The following is a 19,548-nucleotide window of genomic DNA, read 5'->3' as shown; positions in this document are numbered from 1 at the left end:
GTGATAAGTAACAGTCAGCATGGATTTGTCAAGAACAAATCATGTAAAACCAACCTAACATTTCTTTGACAGGATAACAAGCCTTGTGGATAGGGGTCGATGTGGTATATCTTGACTTTAGTAAGACTTTTGATACTGTCTTGCATGACCCTGTCATAAACAAAGTAGGAAAATACAACCTAGATGGAGCTACCTTATGGTGGGTACATAACTAGTTGGAAAGCCATTCCCAGAGGGTAATCAGTGGTTCATAGTCAAGCTGGAAGGGCATATCAAGTGGGGTCCCACAGGGATCAGTTCTGGGTCCGGTTCTGTTCAATATTCTTCATTGATGATTTAGATCAGTGGTTCTCAACCAAGGGTCCTGTGCCCCCTGGGAGGCCACATGCAGGCTTCAGGGGGTCCGCCAAATAGGGCCAGCATTAGACTCACTGGGGCCCAGGCCAGAAAGCCGAAGCCCAGGGCCCTGAACTTCATCACTCAGGGCTGAATCCAAAGCCTGAGCCCCCTGTGGCATGAGGCCCCAGGTATCGGCCCTGTCTCCTCCCCCCTAACACTGGGCCTGGTTTTTATATGCAGAAAAACAGTTGTTGTGGAACAGGTAGACTGTGGAGTTTTTATAGCATATTGAGGGGACCTCAAAAAGAAAAAGGTTGAGAACCCCTGATTTGGATAATGGCATAGAGAATACACTTATAATGTTTGCAGATGATACCAAGATTGAGGGGTTATAAGTGCTTTGCATGATAGAATTAAAATTCAAAATTATCCGGACGAACTGCAGAAATGGTCTGAAGTAAATAGGATGAAATTCAATAAGGACAAATACAAAGTGATCCGCTTAGGAAGGAACAATCAGTTGCACACATGCAAAATGGGAAATGACTGCCTAGGAAGGAGTACTGCAGAAAGGAATCTGTGGGTCATGGTGGATCACAAGATAAATATGAATCAACAGTATAACACTTGCAAAAAAAAGCAAACATCAGTCTGGGATGTATCAGCAGGAGCGTTGTAAGCAAGACACAAGTAGTAATTCTTCCATTGTACTCCATGCTGATTAGGCCTCAGTTAGAGTATTGTGTCCAGTTCTGGGCACCACATTTCAGGAAAGATGTGGACAAACTGGAGAAAGTCCAGAGAAGAGCAACAAAAATGATTAAAGGTCTAGAAAACATGAGCTATGAGGGAAGATTGAAAAAATTGGGCTTGTTTAATCTGGAGAAGTCTGAGAGGGGACATGATAACAGTTTTCAAATACATCAAAGGTTGTTACAAGGAGAAGGGAGAAGAATTGTTCTCCTTAATCTCTGAGGATAGGACAAGAAGCAATGAGCTTAAATTGCAGCAAGGGCAGTTTAGGTTGGCCATTCAGAAAAATTTCCTAATTGTCAGAGTAGTTAAGCACTGGAATAAATTGCCTAGGGAGGTTGTGAAAACTCCCTCACTGGAGATTTTTAAGAGCAGATTAGACAAACACCTGTCAATGATGGTCTAGATAATACTGAATCCTGCCAGAGTGCAGGGGACTGGACTAGATGACGTTTCAAAGTCCCTTCCAGTCCAAAGATTCAATGATTATATAAGTTGCTTGCTAAGATGCAGGTCTGTTTGTCCTTGCCCCCTTTCCTTACCAAAGATAGCAACTTGATGGGTGATGGTCCCTAGGCTTTGATGACACCTCGCTGGGCATCAACTTGTCCTTCATTTTTGAGAAACAGATTTACCTACTTCCCTGACCTGTCTGGTAAACACTTCAGTGATGATTTCAGCTTATCTTCATAACTCCACATATAATGTTATGCATATTTTACCCGGATGTTATTGAACAGTGAGATATTAGTTTTCAAATGACACCTCACAAGATGTACTTTGTACCAAGATTATTACAGTAGCATGTAGGGTGTGAGTACAGGGGTGCATTCGGTCCCACCAGTTTCCTTAAAGAGGCCAAGCATCGGGGGAGTTCTCCAAAGGCTGGTGACTAAAAGGAATCCTCTCTCAAACTGACAGTAGAGGGACTGCAGAGCCACTCTGTAGCCACAGTCTGGCTGGAGGAGGAATTGACGGTGCCCATCTTATAACTTTTCCCTGGTGGTTAGTACACTCTCCCCTTGGATGTGGGAGAGACAGATTTCATTTCCCCCCTTTGTCTGATGAATAGAAGGAACTTGAATGGGTCCTCCCATCTCTTAGCAGAGTGTTCTAACCACTGAGCTGTGGAACATTCTGGACAGTCTGATGTGGATCACCTGCAAACTCTCATGCTGAAGTTGGTCCACTGTGGAATGAACTGTGAAAGAGTCCTGGGAGGAAGGGGCCGCTAAAGAGCAAGCGAGATTGACTCTGTAGCCTAGTGGATAAGGAACCCACCTGGGGGGCAGATGATCCAAGATCCAGTCCCCCTGCTTGAATGACTCTAAGTATTTATCCAAAGTGGAACAGCTTCACCAGGAGAGACTGAGGGTAACCCACATCAGATTATCCTATATCTCAATGGTTAGCGCACACTCCTGGGAGGTAGGACTGAGCTAAAAGCTATAAGATGGACTCCTCCTCTGGCCATTTTGTGTGGAGATAAGCACCTAAGCCACCTGACTCTGAGATGGGGGTTCCCAGAAGTGGATCTCTAGCATAGATAGGCACCTTCCTGCAATCTGGACTTGGCATATCTCAGAGTAGGGCAGGGCTTAGCATATACCCCTCTTATCGGCATCATCTCCATTGGCTACTTTAGGCAGCTCCCCACCTAGTATGATGACTTTTGTGAATTCTAAGGCACCTATTTCTCTCTATTCATTGTATAGGGATCATAGGAACCTAGCCCAGGCTTTGTGGGTGCAGGCATTTTTGAAAATCCCCCAGGTTCCTATCTGCATCTTTAGGAACTTACTGTTAAAAATCTGTCCCTTAGCCTAAATTCCATTATTTTAGGGTCCTAAGTTTCTTAAGCACTTTGAAAATTTTAACCCAGATTTGCTAAGGCTAGGGTGGACTGATTGGGATTAGAGCAGGTGTCTTAAAACACATTTGTAAAGTGCTTTCTAAACTTATGGCGCCTATATCGGACTCTTCATTATTATTTTTAATTAACAATAGTAACTGCACAGTTATAGAAACTATCTTCTCAACATTCATATTCCTGCTTGATGCTTTTAAACCAGTGAACCACAAGATGGCATAAGGGATTTATCTGCACAAACTTGCAAAATTCCTTTGTCAGTTTCATTATAGAACTGTTAAATATTAAAGCTATAATTACTTCTGTTCAGAATAATTTGTTATGGTTTACTGCTTGCAGAATAAATTCACTTCTATTATATTTCGTTTTTGTTTAGTTATGTTGTTGGCTCATAGAACTTTATGGAGACAAAGTCAAGGTTTATTTTTAAAAAAGCAGAAACTATAACAGCAAGAGTAAAATAAAGTGATTTAAATGCTTGAAGAACATTGATTAAAGAATGAAGAAAATGTAATTAGTCATATTACATGCAAAAAAATAATAATGAAAACAGGATTTGACTTCATAGTTTTATTTACAGAAGTCAGCAAGTACATTCACTAGGGTAACAGAGTCTTATGGAAAAGTCAGAATTAACATGTAAATTAGCAAAACAAACTGAATGCCAGACAACTTGATAATTATAACTAAAATATAATCTATGAACAGTTTTAGAAAAATCAATATCAATGCCAAATATTTTATATAACGACTGCATAGTTAAATCAAATTTCAGTCCCAGTGTCACACCAACTTTTGTGAAAAAATTGACCCAATTTTATATGTGCTCTTACTTCTGCAACTGAAAATGTGAGACGAAAAAATAAAGCTTCTTCCTCAACCATAACTGTTCCTTAGTTAGCACATATAATAATCAGCTTTTTGTGAGTGACGTTAGAGAGAATTGGTCTGAACCCAAACATAAAGAGGAATAATGTTCCAGCTTTTGTTATTGTTATGGCAATTACCTATGTTTGCTCCTATACGGCTGGTCAGACTAATTCTCATCTTATATGGAGATAAGCATAAATGATTGAGAATGTGAAATCCATACAAAAGTGTGCATCTTTGATCCTTTGCTGCCCAAAAAAGTGCAATGCTAGAGAAAGAATGAAATCCATTCTGCCCTCAGGATTTGGAGTCTGTGAATGTCAAGTGCAGAGCAGCTGGCATGTGGAATCCATCCTCATCCCAGGGCCAGGCAGTGAGACTACTGAGCAGTCCCTAGCAATTGCTATTCCAGCTGTCTGTGTAGATTGTGAATTAGACTTTATGCCGACACAGGGAGTAAGAGCCACCCCTTACACCTCTGTGCATTACCTAGAGCTTGGGTCTGCGGTGCTGTGCCCCCTCCTTACTCCCTCAAACTTGGAATACAGGGACAGAATTAGGAATATTGTGGTTTGCTGCTGATTCAGGTCGGCAACAAATTATTAAACTCCTGGAGCAAGGGTGGGAACTGTACTTTAGAGGGGTGGTTCTAAGTGCCTTCAAGGGCTATTCCTGTATTAGTGCATTTACAGCTTCAGGATTGTGTCTAAAGACACAATCTAGCTCCTATCTCTTGCTCATAGCATTGAACTAACAAACTACAGGCTTGTTTCTTAAGTACATGGGCAGCACTCTAACATTTATTTTAACCATCCTATATTTAGGAGAAAAAGAAAAAGTAATTGGATCACAGGTAAGGATAATTTCTCTCATTAATGACACTTTCATTGCAAGTTTTTTTTAATTAAAAAAATATTAACAATATTAGGGGCTTGATTTTGAAAAGTAGGGTCCATTTTTGCAGGCACCACTTTGTGCACCCCAACTAATTATACCCACAAATGTTGCTTTTTAGATTTCTGAACCTGGAAGTCTGATTGCTGCACCTGTAATCCATGCTTTTGTAGATCCAAGTGCACCTGCAAATCGTGCCCACAGACATCTAGTCATGTGCTTGAACTACGTCTGACACAATAGCTTTAGCCCTTGCAATTAATAGCAGCTTCACTTATTCGCGCTCACAAAAAATGGAAGCTGGGTTGGAAGTATTTTTAAAAAATCAGACCCTTTTGTCATAGCTAGACATGTCTGTGTGTTATGCAGAAATAAAGGCTTAAAGAGTTTTGTGCTCGTGAAGCCTAAACATTCTTCAGTTTCCAGCCTCTTCTTGTAAATAAAAAATAAAAAAAATAATAAAAAAAAAGAATTCCATGTGATTATGCTTCCTCTCTCTTTCAGAACCCTTTGCCCCCTCCAAGGTAAGCGTACTAAGACAGAACATGCATGCATTTCCTAAATAGCTTTTGGGGGGATGGTTAAAGAATCACGATAAGAAAACTAGTGCACAAGCCCATCTCAATGAGTCATGTCAATAAGATGTTTGTAAGTGAATTTACAGGTTATTGTCTAATTAGTACTACTGGGACATTCCTACATTCTAAAATTAAGTTGGGTGCTAGGCAGAACAAAGGATTAAGCTCAGAAGCTTTGTACCTAGGGCCCAGTCCTGCATCACTGAAGTCAATGGGACGTTTGCCATTGACTTGAATGTGAGATGGATAAGGCCCCTAAGTCAGGAAACATGGGGTCTGATTCAGCTCCCACTGAAATCAATGGAAAGATTCCTATTGACTTCCATGATTGCTGGATGAAGCCCCAGAAGTCTGTTCAATAGAACAATATCGCATTTTAATTCCTGTTAACATTTTCCTTATATTAATTTGTTTCATATACTACAGACCTAAATCCTGCTCTTGTGGAACTTCAGTGGGAATTTTGTCATTTAGTTTCATGAGAAATGGATTGGGCTCTACTCTGCTAATATAAAGCAATTCTTTTTATCTTGTTATACATAATCAATGATTTTGCCTTGTTGGTCCTTTTATCTTCATCTAAGATTAACAATCATCATAAATAAAATATACTTTGGAAAGTAATGCCAAGCTAATTTTACTACACATATAGTGAATGCCATTCAAATTGTAAACAGCTTTGCAAACCATTAGTATTGCCACCATCTTCATAATATTCCCTAAATTAAATATAGGGAATATAAATACTTCAGTAAATGTGTATACTAGCAAACTCAAAGTTATCAAAATGTAATGATTTCAGTATTCAACGCTGTTTAAATATTAATATATTTGTTATTGTTTGTGCTGTGGTAGTGTTGAGAATCCTTCATCATGGACTGGGACCTCATTCTGCTAGGCCTGTCCTGTGACCTGTGCATGGAATCTAGAGGTCCTGACTAAGATCAGGGCCCTACTGAGCTAAGCATTGTCCAAATATATAATAAGAGATAGTCCTAATAAAATTCCAGTGCTCTACATGTGCAACCTGCAATTACTAGACTGTTTTGTGTCCTCTTTACATCCTAACAGTTCTTATATTTTTGACTTTAGGCCTCTTAAGACACTTCCAAAGCAATATCAGCCACTTCCTCCAGAACCAGAGGGAAGCAGCCAGCTGCCTCATACAAGGAAAATATTTAGTCAGGCTCACACCTTTCCAATGTCAGCAAAGAACACCAGGTAATGGTTACCAAGCATGTTTGTTTCATTTTCTGTTCATCTTGCCGAGGACAAATTTTTGAGTCTCAGATACATTGTGTAAGAAAGCCCTGGAAGTTTGAAATAGACCAAAATATGAAACCTGGACCCCTGAAAATGCCACTTCTTTAACAGCCATGAATTACTACTATATAAAGAGTAGCTTGCGTTAGCTTAATCTGATACTAACACTAAAAAACTAACAAAAGCAAAGTAAAAACAGAGCCAATTAGAAAAATGGGTGGAATTTTCATGAAAATTCTTGTGAAAATTTTGTCCCACTTCTTTCACTGAAATTTTGAAAATGTCCAGCCATCTCTAAGTACAATAATTGTATTTATTTAACATAGATGGTGGACACAGTGGTATGCAAGCAAAGAGAAAGAAAGAAAAACACAATCCCTGCCCCAAGGATCCTACTGTGTAGAGAATTGTTCAGTCACATTTCCAGTCAATTCTTGGCAGTCCTGCTGAATAGGGTGACCATACACTCTGTCTTGGCTTGGACAGCCCCCTTTTTAAGCCCCGTCCTAGCCATCCTGACTTCCCCTCTCCCCCAGAAGGAGGCATTTGTCCCATTTGCTCTTGCTGACTTGGTCAGTTGGCAAGAGCAAATGGGACAAATGTCCACTTTTGTCAAAAAAGTGGTATGCAGTATGGAGGAAATCAATTCAGTTTTTCCACCTAGTCCAATTAGTACATTAACATTTATTTATTTCATATAAGAAATCTTGTAGAGACATTCCCCTTCCTACCTACACATGACAGGTCACCTCTTTGGCAGGTACATCATTCACTGAAGTCGAAAGGAGCTATTCCAGTTTGCACCAGCTGTACCTGTGGAACAAAGAGCCGAAAGGCTGAACTTTAAGCTCATGCATAAACCCATTTCTGTTCAGCAAAGCACTTCACCAGGACATTGATTTCAATACGAGTTAATTGCTTTGCTGAATCAGGGCCTTGATTACTGTTGTCCACTTCTCTGTACTTGTTTGTATCTTGGGTTCCCCTTCTGAGGACAGGAGATGCTCTCCCATCAACTTACCTTACTCTTCTCGTTCCACTGGAGTACTGGAGTCGACCGGAGAGTGCTCTGCCATCCACTTAGTGGGTCTTCACAGACCCGCTAAATCGACACCCACTGCATTGATTGCAGCAGCGCCAATCTACCAATAGTGTAGACATGGCCTCTCTCTCTTCTCCTACTCCGTTCATTCCATCTATCTTGAGCATTTCAATTTTAAAATAATTTTCATTCTTTAGGGAATATAAATTTATAGTTGAAATAAAAGTTAGTGATGTTTTTTGATAGGTTGGAAAAAAGAAGAAGAAATCTCATAAGTATACAGATCATCATCACCACATGCACATATGTGCTCCCAAAATACAAACATTTCAAATGGATGTATCTCATTTACCATGATTAATTCCACAGTTTTTATGGAAAACCATAACTTTTTTCTCCAATGAATTTATGTGGAAAATAACCAGCTTCTTAATTTATATAGCAGTAATAAACTCCTTACCATGCCATGGGCAATTAATTTTACTTTGATAATATCAAAGCATTTAAGATCTCGGAATTTTTATTTTACGATAATGAAAAGTTTTGCATCTCTTTCTTTCTTTTCTAGACACCTATCTGTTAAGGAGTTAAATGAAGTAAGTAGTAATCCTTGTATACATTATCAACATAGAAAGTAAATAAAGACAAAATGTAGTAGTAGTCTTAAAGGCACTGCTCTGTCAATGACAGATCGGTGTAAAGTTAATTGCTTAAATGAGATTTGTATACATGGTTTCAAGTTATCTTCCCGAGCATTTAGATAAGAATGTGTCTCATAAATGCAAACTGCTGTAGAGGTCTATGAAGGTTCAGCAGTACATACACACAAAAATTAGTAATTTTATCTCAGAAAAATATAAATTGTGCCCTTGTTCAACATATATTCCGAATGACAGAAAACTGAAAACACAAGGATAATAGAGCTTGAAATAATAGGAAATTGCATTAATAAATGTTATAAACATCAATAAGTAATAACTTCTCTATAGTTGTGGCATTTTTTTTAACCATCCTATAGAATTTAATAAAAAACGTAATATCTACAATTCTATAAAATTCTATGGATGTTTCAAATCCGTATAGAATGTTGTTATTCTCTACTAAATCATATAGGTTTTTACAGTAATTTCTATATTATACTATTACATTTCTATAACATTACATTTTATAGGATTTTTCTTTATGGTATTTTATGGTATTTATTCTTCAAAATGTTCAATTATCCTATGACTGGCAAAGCTGATACTGTCTAATAATGGTCTTATTTAAAATGGGGAAATGAGGGACAATTGCATCCCATACTGCCACAGGAGCATTTGTGGACTTTGGATGTTTGCTGCTACTCTGATGTACTAATAGTCCCCACTGCCAAAGAATTACATCTGTCTTGGATTTCCCACTATCCCATTTGTCAAATAAACATCCTTATTGAACTTCTCAGATAAGAATGATGTAATTTGAAGGCTTGATTGTTCAACCATAAACTTTTTATAATAATTTGAGGGAGAAATTGGGCTAGAAATTATCAAGAATACAAATTGTGGGATAAGAGCTGATATTTTCTAGTTCCAACTAAGGCAAAAATACCTTGAGAATATCCTCTGTCTAGGGTTTTGCTATTTCATCCTCTACTACCTATACGCAAGAAGGTGAGTAGATTAGATAAATAAATAAACAACAATAAACTTCCAGAAAGATCAACGTGGGGGAAAATGGTCATTTTTTATTTTATCCATATGGAGTTTATCCAACCTCAATTATCTATAGGATTAATTTTTAAAAGTAGCTAATATATTTTTATGGACTCCACATTTGCTGAATTATTACAAAACAGGTTACGATACAGTTACTTATTACAGCAGTTTACTGATGTCTAACATTCAGAACTGACATGTTGGCAAGAAAGAAAAAGATTTAATATTTTTTGATCTGGGTTTTCTTTGACATTTTGACTCATTACAAAAATTAGTAATGAATATATTCTTAACGACAAATGGGAACACATTCCAGTAATTAACCTACTCTATTTGCACCCCTGATAGCCACACTAATATTGTTGCAAAAATACTCATATGTCAGTTTAAAAAGCAGAGGCCAGGTCTACACTACAGATCTATATCAGTATAACTATGTTGCTCAGGGGTGTGAAAAATCTATACCCCCTAAGCAACTTAGTTATACTGACCTAACTCCCAGTGTAGACAGTGCTATGTCAACAAGAGAGCTTCTCCCATCGACATAGCTACCACATCTTGGGGAGGTGGATTAACTACACCAACAGTGAAGTAGTAGCTTCACTAACCGCTACAGTGACGCAGCTGCACTGGTGCAAACTGTAGTGCTATACATGAACACAAGCCCAGAATTTCAGGACAAATGTTGAGTGTCGCCAGGGCCGCCCAGAGGATTCCGGGGGCCTGGGGCCATCAGCGGCAGGCGGCTCCGGTGGACCTCCCGCAGGCGTGCCTGCGGAGGGTCCGCTGGTCCTGCGGCTCCCGTGGAGCATCCGCAGCCATGCCTGCGGGAGGTCCACTGGAGCCATGGGACCGGCAAGCGGCAGGGGGCCCCCCGTGCTGCAAAATGTCTAGAGCCAGCCCTGTTCGGCGGCAGGGGGCCCTTCCGTTCTGGGACCCACCGCTGAAGTGCCACGAAGATCCGTGGCGGGGGCCCCCCGCCGGCGAATTACCGCCGAAGTGGGACCCACCGCCGAAGTGCAGCCCGCTCTTCGGCGGTAATTCGGTGGCGGGGGGCCCCCGCTGCGGGTCTTCGGGGCACTTCGGCGGTGGGTCCCTGAATGGAAGGGCCCCCCTGTCAATAACCTAGTCCCAGATTTGGACCTTAGCATCCAAAATATGGGGGTTAGCATGAAAACCTCCAAGCTTAGTTACCAGCTTGGACCTGGTAAAGCTGCCACCACCCAAAAAATTAGAGTGTTTTGGGGCACTCTGGTCCCCCCAAAAACCTTCCCTGGGGACCCCAAGACCCAAATTCCTTGAGTCTCACAACAAAGGGGAATAAACCATTTCCCTTCCCTTCTCCCTTCCAGGTATTCCCTCCCTGGGTTCCTGGAGAGATAAACAGAAGCAAACTCCATGAATTTAAACAGAGGGATTCCACCCTCCCCATTTCCAGCCTTGGAAAACAGAAGTACCGAGAGCTAATCTCTCTTCCCCCCTCACCCAGAGGGAATGCAAAGTCAGGCTAGTAAATCTAACACACACAGATTTCCCCCTGACTTCTTCCTCCCACCAATTCCCTGGTGAGCACAGACTCAATTCCCTGGAGTTCCCCACTAAAGAAAAACTCCAACAGGTCTTAAACAGAAAGCTTTATGTAAAAAGAAAGAAAAATACATAAAAATGGTCTCTCTGTATTAAGGTGACAAATACAGGGTCAATTGCTTAAAAGAAATATGAATAAACAGCCTTATTCAAAAAGAATACAATTCAAAACACTCCAGCAACTACACACAGGTAAAATACAAAAAAACATATAAATCACTATCTGATCTTTTGTACTTACAACTGGGAAACAGAAGATTAGAAAGCAGGAAATAGAGAAATCCTTCCCATAGCCGAGAGGGAGATAGGCACAAGACAAAGAACTCAGATACAAACTTCCCTCCACCCAGACCTGAAAAAGTCTGGTTTCCTGATTGGTCCTCTGGTCAGGTGCTTCAGGTTACCTCTTTCCAGGTGTAAGAGACATTAACCCTTAGCTATCTGTTTATGACAGCCCCCCGCTGCCGAATTACCGCCGAAGACTGGGTTGCACTTTGGCGGCAGGTCCCGCTTCGGCAGTAATGCGATGGTGGGGGATCCTTCCGCCCCGGAGCGGAAGGACTCCCCTGCCAGCGAAGACCGGGAGCGGAAGAAGCTCCGGGGCCCGGCCCCAGAAGAGTTTTCTGGGGCCCCCAAGCAAGTGAAGGACCCCGCTCCAGGGGCCCTGAAAAACTCTCGTGGGGGCCCCTGCGGAGCCCGGGACCTGGGGCAAAATGCCCCTCTTGCCCCCACCTCTGGGCAGCCCTGAGTGTCGCACAATATGAAAAGAAGAGATTTCACATTAGATAAAACTTGTATTAATATAGCCCCTATGGCACAGATAGCGTGACTATAAAACCTTATCCATTTACGAGCAATGAGAAAATGTAGTTAGGAAGTAATTTTTAATTAAGATTCAAAGTGCAAGGAATATACTGATTGTAGACTGTTTTGTCTTTTCTTTACTATTAATTTATGTTACTGAAGATACTCCTGTATGTTTAGTGGATGAAAGTAACATCAAAATAAAATAAAGGTCAAATTCCCTTGGGTGCAATTTAACTGACTTCAATGGAATTACTCCAGGGATGAATTTGATCCATTATGTTTATTATAGTAATTATTATTGTTTTGAGATTTGTACCATAGTATGTCCTGGTGAATACTGTTCATACAATATATTTTGAATGTAATATAATACCACTGCAGAAAGATAATTGTGCTATCAGTGAGGTAGGCTCAAAAGAAAACTCCAATTTATAGGCATTCTGTTTCAGTGCTTGATATAACGGAAGATTAATTATGGAAACACCTGGCTAAGTGCAATTACACAGGTGCAACATGACTGACTTCGTAAAGGTTGTAATGTTGTTACTGTGAGCAGAATTTGATCCACTGTTTCAGTGAGATCATTACCAGGACAAACCATGCTTTAGTTACACCGCTATATAAATTCAAAGTTCAGTGATGGCGGTGGAATTAAGATAAAAATTTAGCTTGTGTTTATATCAAAGTAAACCTGTAATTTTTATATATATACATTCATATCCATATTTGGATACATCCATCCTGACAATTTTTGAATCACGATTTTTCTAAGATCTGCTCTAGTTCAAACAGGAATCCAGAGAAATTCTATGGCCTTTGTTATGCAGGAGATCAGACTAGATGATCACAATTGTCCTTTATGACCGTGTAATCAATGAATCTATGAGTATGCAGTTCATCACATAAGACATATATAGAGGGTAAATTCAAGTTGTATAGTTACTAATACTAAGGGCCTAATTCAGCTCTATTGAAGTCAGTGGGAAGACTCCCAGTTATTTCAATGGACTATGGATCACTGGTCACTGAGGATGATTTGAAATATTACTCCTTATCTTGCTTTCAGTCAAGAAATGGCAAAATTCCCCAATTACTTCACTGAATAAAGGTTAATTGGACCAAATTCATGGCTGGTGTGTCTCTAATGTAGTTACACCAGGCATGCATCTGACTCACCAAGTATTCATTTAGCAATACCTCACTTGGGCCAAATCACATCTGTACTGTGGTAACAAGCATGTGGAGCAAACAAATATAAAAAATAGTATATAATTGTCACTGAAAGCTTCCAATATTCATTATCTATTTTATCATTCTATATAGGCACTTGGAAAAGGAAGAGGTTAGTACTTAACTGTATATTGCAGATTCCCTGTGTTTTCCTTCTTATTGTAAGAGCAACATATTCTGGGCCAAATCTTCAGATACTGTAAATTGGTGTCATCTTCTGAGTTCAGTGCTGGTCCAGATCAGAGGGTCTGGTCTTATATTCCCATTACTTCTTTTAGAATGAGAGTGATGGCCAAAATTTCATAGTGGAGGATGCATAAAGTAGAGTATTAAACTATAGGCTTCATGTATACAACTACTGAGAAGAGAGAGGCTTAGAATATCTGCATAGTGATGGAAAGCTTATCTGGAGAAGGACTCTAAAATGGAACTAACAAAATCTTTCCGTGTAACAACAGTATCACACTTATCTCTCATGTCAAATCTAATTTAAGGCTTGGATTTCTGAAGGGGAGCCACAGGCCAGATTTTCAAAGACATTTAGATGCCTAAAGATGTAGATGGGCACATAGTGAGATTTACAGAAGCAACTAGGCAGCTAATTTCCATTGATTTCAGTGGGTTTTTAATAATCACATGAACGGTCTATCTGTCTCTCAAGGCCCCTGTATGCCTTTAAAAGTTTGCCCCCAGGTGCCCAACTTGTATTGAATTCTAATGGATTTGGATCCCCCTCTCATTTAGGGGTCTTTGAAATTCCTCCCTGAAAAACACAAATACTTTAAAGTAACAAGAAGATACATTGTTCGTTCCCTGCAATTTATACCTCCATATGACAGAGTTCCTTAATTTCGGGGGGGGGGGGGGGCGATTCTGTTCCCTTTGAGGTCAATGGAATAATTCCCATTGACTTAAACAAACAGCACTGGTCCCGTTAACATGAGGATTAATTCCACTCATCTGTTAAAGGGAGAGAAGGATATTTTGTATTCTTCTAGGGAGCATTCTGCATTACTTACCTTTACACTACTCCATGTTTGGTATCAGGAAAGATTATGATGTTACCTTGTAAACTATATGCCATTCAACCCTGGAATAAATTATTCCCCATTGATGACAATAGTTTAGCCCATTTATGTCAGGGATGAATTTGGCCCATTAGCTTTTTTACTGAATCACTTTGTAGTATGCATGAATATAGATTACTTTCCTTCCTTTCATTACTGTGATTAGGTGCATTCTTATCTGTATTTAGTGCTGTGCAATTTACATGTGAAAAGGAATAATACATTCTTATTTATGAAATTCCAGATATCAACAGGGAAGTGGCATTAGCTTTCCAAACAAGACAGCAAAAACAAAAATATCATCCTTCATCCAGGTAGGAATATAGGAATCACATGAGCTTGTACTAGATGCTTCAGAAAAAATCAAACCCCCTGCACCTGGAAAACTGTGCAGTACCATATCACAGAGGCATGATTACTTTCTAATACCAGTCAGTAATTATACCCTGAAACATGACACAGGATGGTCATTGTAATTTCATTCAAGCTGTTGTAACTGCAGATGCTCTTCCTATTTATAGTCTTACTGCATTCTGTGCTACAATAATGTCTTATGGCAGTGAGTTCCATATACTACATAAAGAAGAAATTTTCCTGTATATTCTTTGTATTTTGTTCCCTGTTCCTTTCATTGGGAGGTCCCTTGTTCTTCTTAATAAGGAACATCTTTTTGGCCTTCTCTAGACCAGTCACTGTTATATAGACCTGTTATAATTTTTCTGTTCTTTTCCTCATTCTAACCTCCATAAGCCTTTTCAACCTCTCTTTGAATATCACTCACACCCCCTTTCTCAATTTTTTTTGAAACATAAAAAGACAGGGTAGGGAAATTTGAAGTATATAATGATTTAACTTTTGTCCTTTGAAAGATACCATATTTGCATTTTGTACTGACTCAACTCTTAATGGCTCACAAAACAGATCCTATTTTTCTTTTCAGCTACTTGAGGAGGAAGGTATTACAAAGTATGAGTAAGTGTGGCAAAACATAGCCCCTAATTGTTTGTGACTAGATTCTTGGTTTATGGAACCAGTGGTCCTGTAATTTGTAATTATTCAGGCAAGGTCCTTTCAAATTAAAAAACGTCAGACATACAGGCCCTGATCCAACGCCAACTGAAGTCAATATAAAGACTCCCATTGCATTGGAACCAGCCCATAGATTTCACAGATACTAGCAAAGACAAGGCTTTATTCAACTAAGGAGTCTTCCAAGCAGTGAATACACATAGTTGACTGGTAACTGCTGATAGTGTAGGGGCATGACAGGCCACCCATCACCACCATCAACTTCCTGGTGACTGCCAAGGCACCCTCCAGCAACACCTTCTTGACCACGTCTTCCCCCTGACCACGGCACCCTGGGCAGTTGCACATGTTGCCCACCCTTAAGACCAGCTCTTGCAGGACCACCCTTAGGAAGAATGGCATCCTGGTCCCCGCTGCTTCCCCTGGCCCCCTCACCCATTGCTTCTGGCCCCTGATGCCTTCCCCGAGACCTCCACCTCTCCCCATTGCCGCTGGTACCTGCTGCCTCCCCCAGTCCCCTAATTCCCTCTGGCCCCCCACTGCCTCCCTGGACTCCCCACCCACACTCCTATTGCCTCCCTAGACTCCCCACCCCCCCGTGACCATCACCCCGACCCCTGCTGCCTTCCCTGGATTCTGCTTCCTCCCACCCCCCATTGCTCCAACTGACTCCCCAAACTCCCTTCTGCACACCCCAGGATAGTCCAGTTATGTACTCAAGCAGATAAGTGCAGTTGCCTGACAGCAAGGAAGGGATGGGACTCAGCAGGCTTCCCTGCACCCACTCTGGCAGAGAGCTGTGCTGTCAGCCCAGTCTTACTTCCCTGCTCTTGGTGCCGCTTAGTGGGGCTCAGTGGAAGCACTTCCTGCTGGTACCTTTCCCGGACATGTCCCTTCAGCTCTGCTCAGCCCAACTCCCATCCTGGCAGAAATCTGAGGGGGGGGGACACATGTGACCTCCCCTGTCCTCCAGTGCCTATGCACGTACAGCAAGCTCAATACACGTTAGGATATGATTTCAATAGAGCTATTTGAGATTTATGGCTAAAATTCAGGATACAAATGAGTAAAACCAGTTTAAGCCAAAAATCCCATGGGAAACCTTGACTAGTGCATAAATGTTGGTTTAAGGAGGTGTTCCTGTTCAGAGACACATGTGGTGGTTCCCTAAAATACAATCATGCAGAGGTATGTGAGTCCATAATGTTTTCCCCCTGTATTACAGAGGTATTCCTCCCTCAATGATGCCACAGAGGTTGTTTACAATAGGATTGAATTTGGCAGTGACTTTACCTGCCAAAAATTCAAGCTTAACATGATTTCTGAACAATCAAGCTATGGCTTTCTTTTGCTTGATACAGAGTCACCCTTGTGACCTATGTGAATCCAAGCAAAACTTGATTGAGTTGCACTTTGTATTTGATATAATTCAAACCTAAAAGTCAGGGGATGTGAATCCATAAGAAGCAAAAACTGATGGAAAAGTTTTATGAACCCCTGCAAACTGAGATAACCAACTATCACATATAGAGAGAGCAACAAACATGACTAAAGGTCTAGAAAACATGACCTATGAGGAAAGATTGAAAATATGCATTTCTTTAGAGAAGAGATGACTGAAGGAGTATACGATAACGGTTTTCAAGTATGTAAAAAGTTTTAAAGAGGAGGGTGATAAATTGTTCTCCTTATCTGCTGATGACAGGACAAGTAGTAATGGGCTTAAATTGCAGCAAGGAAGATTTAGGCAAGACGTGGGGAAAAACTCCCTAACTGTAAGAATAATTAAAGCACCAGAACAAGTTACCCATGTGTCAGTGATGGTCTAGATCAGTGATTCTCAACCTACAGGCCACTTGTGGCCCAATCAGCACAAAACTGAGACCCATGTGACATTCTCAGGGCCATACAGGTAGTATATATATATTGTGTGCATGCAGTCCGCATAAGAGAGAGAGCTGCATATGCGGCCCACGATGGTAAATAGGTTGAGAACCACTTTTCTAGATAATACTTAGTCCTTCCTCAGTGCAGGTGATAGAACTAGATCACCTATCAAGGTCCCTTCCAGTCCGGCATTTCTATGATTCTATATTATTACCAAATTTAGGACATGATCCAAAGAGATTACCATTAAATAGGCTTTGAATGAGGCCCTGTTATCTACCAATTACAGTGCAGAGTTGTTCCCTATAGTATAGTTTTTATTGCTTTAGCCAATCTGTTTTTTATAAAAAAAAATCTGAAGCGATGAGTCTTTTGCTTTTCTAATACACGGTATTTACTTGTGAGCAGTCTCTATCTCTAATATATTTATACAGCATACTGTGATCGGGGTCCCAATGGGGGCCAGCTATGATCACTCAGTTAGGGTGAACTGCAAAGAATGGGGCAGACAATCCCCCAAAATCTGGTGGATATTCCAATACTTAGATTTACCAAGCCAGCATAAAACAGCTTCTTTATTACCTTACTGGTTATTCAGAAGTCCAAACAACACAGTTCCCTTAAAGTGATCCAGTCTCACGCCTCCATCCAGGTACCTAAGTCAAGTATGATGAAGATTCCTGATAATCTTATTTCATCATATAAAAGAAAAGGTTCTACCAATCCCAAAGGATCAGACACATTACCTCCCAGGTTAATGAATGTTTCAGATCTTATCCAAATACATGCTACAGCAAATTCTTATTAACTAAATTAAAATTTATTAAAAAACAAGAGAGAGAGTATGGTTAAAAGATCAATATACATACAGGCATGAGCTCAAATCTTGAGATTCAGATTCATAGCAGAGATGAGGAGCTTTGTAGTTGCAAAGAGTTCTTTCAGAAATAGTTCATAAGTTATAGTCCAATGTCCAAATCTCATATTCAGGGCATACCAGCATAACTGGGACCTCAGTCTTGCGACTCAAACTTCCCCTGATGAAGCCTAAGCAGATCTGAGATAACAGAATCAGAACCCAAGGCTCTTTTATACAATTTCATGTCCTCTTTGACAAGTTGGGTGTTCCTCAGGGAAAAAAGGCAATTAGGATGACTTTGAAGGAGGTCCATCACCGGTACCTAGCTATAGAATTAACATAAGGCAATTGCTTGTTCCTCCACCATTCACAGATTATTTGCTATACATTTCAAAGAGAGATGAATAAAGAGATATCCCATGTTCACAATTTATTTAAATGCTAGGATGTTCTTTTGATCTCTGAATTATCAGAATACAGCATAGACAGGGACTGTTGATTACATTGTCCACCCAACTCATATATATGTAAATACACAAAAACATTATCTCCCCACACGTCTTTTGAGGGTTGTTTATTTTGCAGGATGTTTAACCCTTTTTAGCCATGCAACACAATACAAAATTCTGAAGCTATGAGTCTTCCACTTTTCTAATACATGGTATTTATTTGTGAGCAGTCTCTGTTTCTAATATATCTATATAGCATACAATCATTGTCAAGAACAAATCATGTCAAACCAACCTAATAGCTTTCTTTGACAGAGTTACAAGACATGTGGATGGGGGGAAGCAGTACATGTGATATATCTTGATTTTAGTAAGGCTTTTGATACTGTCTCACGTGACCTGCTCATAAACAAATTAGGGAAATATAATGTAGATGGAGCTAATATAAGGTGGGTACGTACCTGGTTGGAAAAACATTCCCAGAGAGTAAACAACAGTGATTCACAGTCAAGCATTAAGGGCATATCGAATGGCAGGGATTGGTCTGTATCTGGTTCTGTTCAATATCTAAATTAAAAATATTTAGATAATAGCAGAGAAGAGTACACTTAGGGTATGTCTACACTACAAAATTAGGTTGAATTTATAGAAGTCGATTTTATACAGTTGATTGTGTGTGTCCCCACTTTGCGCATTAAATCAATGGAGTGCGTCCACAGTACCATGGTTAGCGTTGACTTTCAGAGCATTGTACTGTGGGTAGTTATCCCACAGTCTCCGCTGCCCATTGGAATTCTGGGTTGAGCTCCCAATGCCTGATGGGGCAAAAACATTGTTGCGGGTGGTTTGGGGTACATGTCATCAGTCGCCCCTCCCTCCGTGAAAGCAAAGGCAGACAATCATTTCGTGCCTTTTTTCTGTAAAGATGCCATACTGCTTTCAGCAGACGGTGCAATAAGACTGCTAACTGTTGTCATCCAACCACCGCTTCCGTTGCAACTCTTCTCTCCTGCTCTCCTGGTGCCATGAATCGACCTCATAGGTCCTCTCATCATTCTTTATAAATATTTATTCTCCTGGCATCCTGTCGTCATCCACTGCAATTCTGCTCTCCTGCTCGTATCTCGATAGCAAATTTCTCCATGTTGTCTGTCATGGACTCCTGGGAACGTGTGTTCTTCCTCAGGAAATGTGCACGGTGCTAACCATTGTCATCCATGGCTCCTGCTGCAACTCTGCTCTCCTATAGACGCCATACCATGGCAAGCATGGAGCCTGCTCAGCTCACCACTGCTGTTGTGAGCATTGTAAACACCTCACACATTATTCT

General features: G+C 40.4%; 1 protein-coding gene across 1 annotated transcript in view; it reads left to right on the top strand.

Moving 5' to 3' along the window:
* CLNK (cytokine dependent hematopoietic cell linker) overlaps window positions 1-19,548 on the top strand; it is a 68,506-nt gene that overhangs the window by 22,751 nt on the left and 26,207 nt on the right. Inside the window, 6 exon segments of the mRNA XM_030563408.1 lie at window positions 4,657-4,685; window positions 5,231-5,250; window positions 6,397-6,525; window positions 8,178-8,205; window positions 13,021-13,039; window positions 14,239-14,308. Of these exon segments, the coding sequence (XP_030419268.1) occupies window positions 4,657-4,685; window positions 5,231-5,250; window positions 6,397-6,525; window positions 8,178-8,205; window positions 13,021-13,039; window positions 14,239-14,308 (295 nt within the window).

The sequence above is a fragment of the Gopherus evgoodei genome, chromosome 5 (genome assembly GCF_007399415.2).
Source record: "Gopherus evgoodei ecotype Sinaloan lineage chromosome 5, rGopEvg1_v1.p, whole genome shotgun sequence".
Classification (NCBI taxonomy): domain Eukaryota; kingdom Metazoa; phylum Chordata; order Testudines; family Testudinidae; genus Gopherus; species Gopherus evgoodei.
The sequence above is the reverse complement of the archived record's forward strand: the minus strand, read 5'-3'. Positions and strand labels throughout refer to the sequence as shown.